Raw genomic sequence first — 2,912 nt, 5'->3', positions numbered from 1 at the left:
AGTAGGGTGTCATTTAATTTCCATGTATTGAAAGTTCTTTTCTGGTTTCTTTTGTCATTTATTTCCAGTTTCATTGCATTATGGTCAGATAATGTGCATGGGATAATTTCTGTTTTCTTGCATATACTTAAGCATGACCTGCATTCCACTTTTAGAATGAATGAAAGATGACTTTTTAGAAGAACAGCTCCTCAGGACTCACTCTTACTGTTTCACTCCCTCAAAGCATATGGCTGAGCTGAATGGTGTCATGCATGCCAGTATTCCTAGCTCTTTGGCAGGAGGGTTGCAAGTTCAAGCTCAGCATGGGTTATTCAGACCTTTTCTCAATAGAAAAAAAAGAAAATATTTTTAAAAGGGATAGGGATGTCACTTAGTGGATGTCACTAGGTTTGACCTCTTATACTGAAAAATAAATACCTAATTAATTTTAAAAAACGTGTGCCTCTGAGTGGAGCCAAAATGAAACTATCACAACTGCTATTTACTTCTAGTCCTAGAAACTTTATTTCCCTGTAAATGTGTCTTTACCCTGTACCCCTCAAGTGGCAGTCAGATAAACCTTCACTTTCATACTCTGAGGAACAAATAACATCAGTAGCATCACTTATTTCTTAAATTAACAAGACAGAAACTCGATAGATTTTGTTTTCATATAGTAACAGTTTTTGTGTCTGTTTTCTCTTTCAATTGCTAATAGTGTTTCACTACAGTGTGTGGAAAGTATGGGAGCAAACTGTTAGTCTTAAATACAATATGGTCTCTGAATTCTTTTCTGACTATAGGATTTCCAGCAGCATTTGTTGTGGCCTGGTCAGTGGCACGAGCAACTCTGGCTGACACCAGGTGAGTAAAAAACAGAAGAGGTAAGACAGAACCTCAGGTTTCTGACTCAGACTTCCAGCTTGTAATTCACACCAGCTGCTCCTCCAGATACCATTGTCCTTTCAGGACATCGTGTGGGAAGTGGCCTTCATGCAACAACAACCTCCAAGACTTTTCCTGCAAATTTCCTGCCTCAACGGTGCTCCTCAGACAGAAAGATTCACAGACTACATTGAGATGACTGAGCTCCCTGGTGTATGAAATCAATTTGACATGCTGTGAGAAGCAAAGGGAGGGGCGTGAGAAAGGGAGCATGTTTGGCTCTGGTGTGAGCAGATGAAAGAACTATGCTTCTTGAGTCCTGGAATAAGCAATATTCCCACTGCGTGTCTCTTTCTGTGCCATATCAACCTTCCCCAGCGTTGGTGTGGTTATGCGCATTGGCAATAGGATGTTGCACCAAGGGGACCCCTGGACAGACACTTGTATGGATAGTGACGCACACTGACTGGTTTAGAGACACAGGGGCAAGTACATTGGCCATAGCTATACATTCTTAACCTGCTGAGGAGCTCAGGATTTTATTTTTATTCTTTAAGCTAAGGACATATGAGAATGAATTTTATGAATAAGCTGAATTAAGACTTCAATAGTATTGAGCCCTTCCTGTGCCCTGGGAATATTTTATTTCATTTATGTGTTTAGTATATCATAAATGTTTAGCTTGTAGTTGTCTTGCATATCTTTATGACATATTTAACACGTGGTCTACATAGTATCATTTATATTTAATGCAAGTGTGTTTCATTCATTCCATTTGTTCTTTTATCTTCTAATAGCAGAATTGCTGGAATAATATAATTTATTATCTACTGAGTATGAGCACTGTATAGATTTTATTAGCTTCTTGGAAGCTGTGTTAGTTACCTTTCCCAAAGTTGGGACAAAGTACCTGATATTGTAATTTAAAGGAGGACATATTTATTTGGCTCATGCTTGCATAGAGTTTGGTCCATGGTCAGTGACTCCAAGGCAGAAATGGCATGGTGGAAGGCCATGGAAGAGGAAATCTGGCACCCCAGCAGCAGGGCAGAGAAATAGCATCAGAGTGGAAGAGGCCAGGGATCAGATACAGTCCCCAAGGTCAGGCCTGTCTGGCCCAATAGACACAGCCAGAAGTATGAGGGGCCAATCCCATAGGTGCGTCTTAAGTTGGCTATCCTTAAGATGTCACAGGAGCCTCTCTTCTATACGAGTCATTGTTCTTGTTTTGAATTAGTAGGTATTTCCTTCAGAAATTAGCTTATAGGCTAGGCAATTAATTAAAAAAAAGGTCATAGTCTGTGAGCACTTGAGCTCTATAAAGCACCTGCCATTCACTGTTCCAGAAAATCTGAGCTCTCTGAGTCACAGCTTTTAGGAGCAGCCTTCCTGCTACTTACTCCAGTTTCTCTTGATCAGTTTTCCCCAGATCTGACATTTCTAGTCTTCTTATTTTCACTTGTGTGTATTGCTTTCTGCTATTTGGATTCATAATTGACAAATTGGGTTAATGTTATCTACATTGTCTTCATTGTTGTTAAATTTGCACAGTTACTTTGGAAAGTTCAGAGGAAACTTGTAGCATCTGATGTTTGACTTCCAGGGGAGGGAGATTAAGTCAGTAAATAATAACTAACTAATGCTGCAATAATCACATTCAGAGATGCTTAACTATATAACATAGAATCAGTTTTAGAGATGGTAGGGCATCTGGCATTTTTTGGTTTAATGTCCTCATTTTAGAGATAGATAAAATCATACCCAGAGATAACAGGAGATATTTTCAAGACAGCCTGGAGCAACATTTTGACTTTTATTCATCTTTTGAACACAGCCTACATCTTGAATGTAGAAGGAAAGTAAATACATTCGCAGTGTACTTTAAATTAAATTTGGTGTTTTTCTTAATTATTTGGCTTTCTTGAAGACAATACACTAAATCTTAAAATACTAATAATCATAGGTCTTTACACTGCAAAAAATGAAAATAGTTTTTTATTTTTGAGGCAAAAACATACATTGAGTGATATATATATATATATATA

The 2,912-nt window shown here is 38.1% G+C and overlaps 1 protein-coding gene across 1 annotated transcript in view; it reads left to right on the top strand.

Moving 5' to 3' along the window:
- The window catches only part of Pth2r (parathyroid hormone 2 receptor), a 182,439-nt gene that overhangs the window by 137,672 nt on the left and 41,855 nt on the right, over positions 1-2,912 (top strand). Inside the window, exon 10 of the mRNA XM_004626717.1 lies at positions 786-846. Within this exon, the coding sequence (XP_004626774.1) occupies positions 786-846 (61 nt within the window). The remainder of the gene's footprint in view (positions 1-785; positions 847-2,912) is intronic.

The sequence above is a fragment of the Octodon degus genome, unplaced genomic scaffold (assembly GCF_000260255.1).
Source record: "Octodon degus isolate 3935 unplaced genomic scaffold, OctDeg1.0 scaffold00016, whole genome shotgun sequence".
In the NCBI taxonomy this organism is placed as follows: Eukaryota; Metazoa; Chordata; class Mammalia; order Rodentia; family Octodontidae; genus Octodon; species Octodon degus.
Note: the sequence above shows the minus strand (reverse complement) of the source record. Positions and strands in the feature narration are given on the sequence as shown.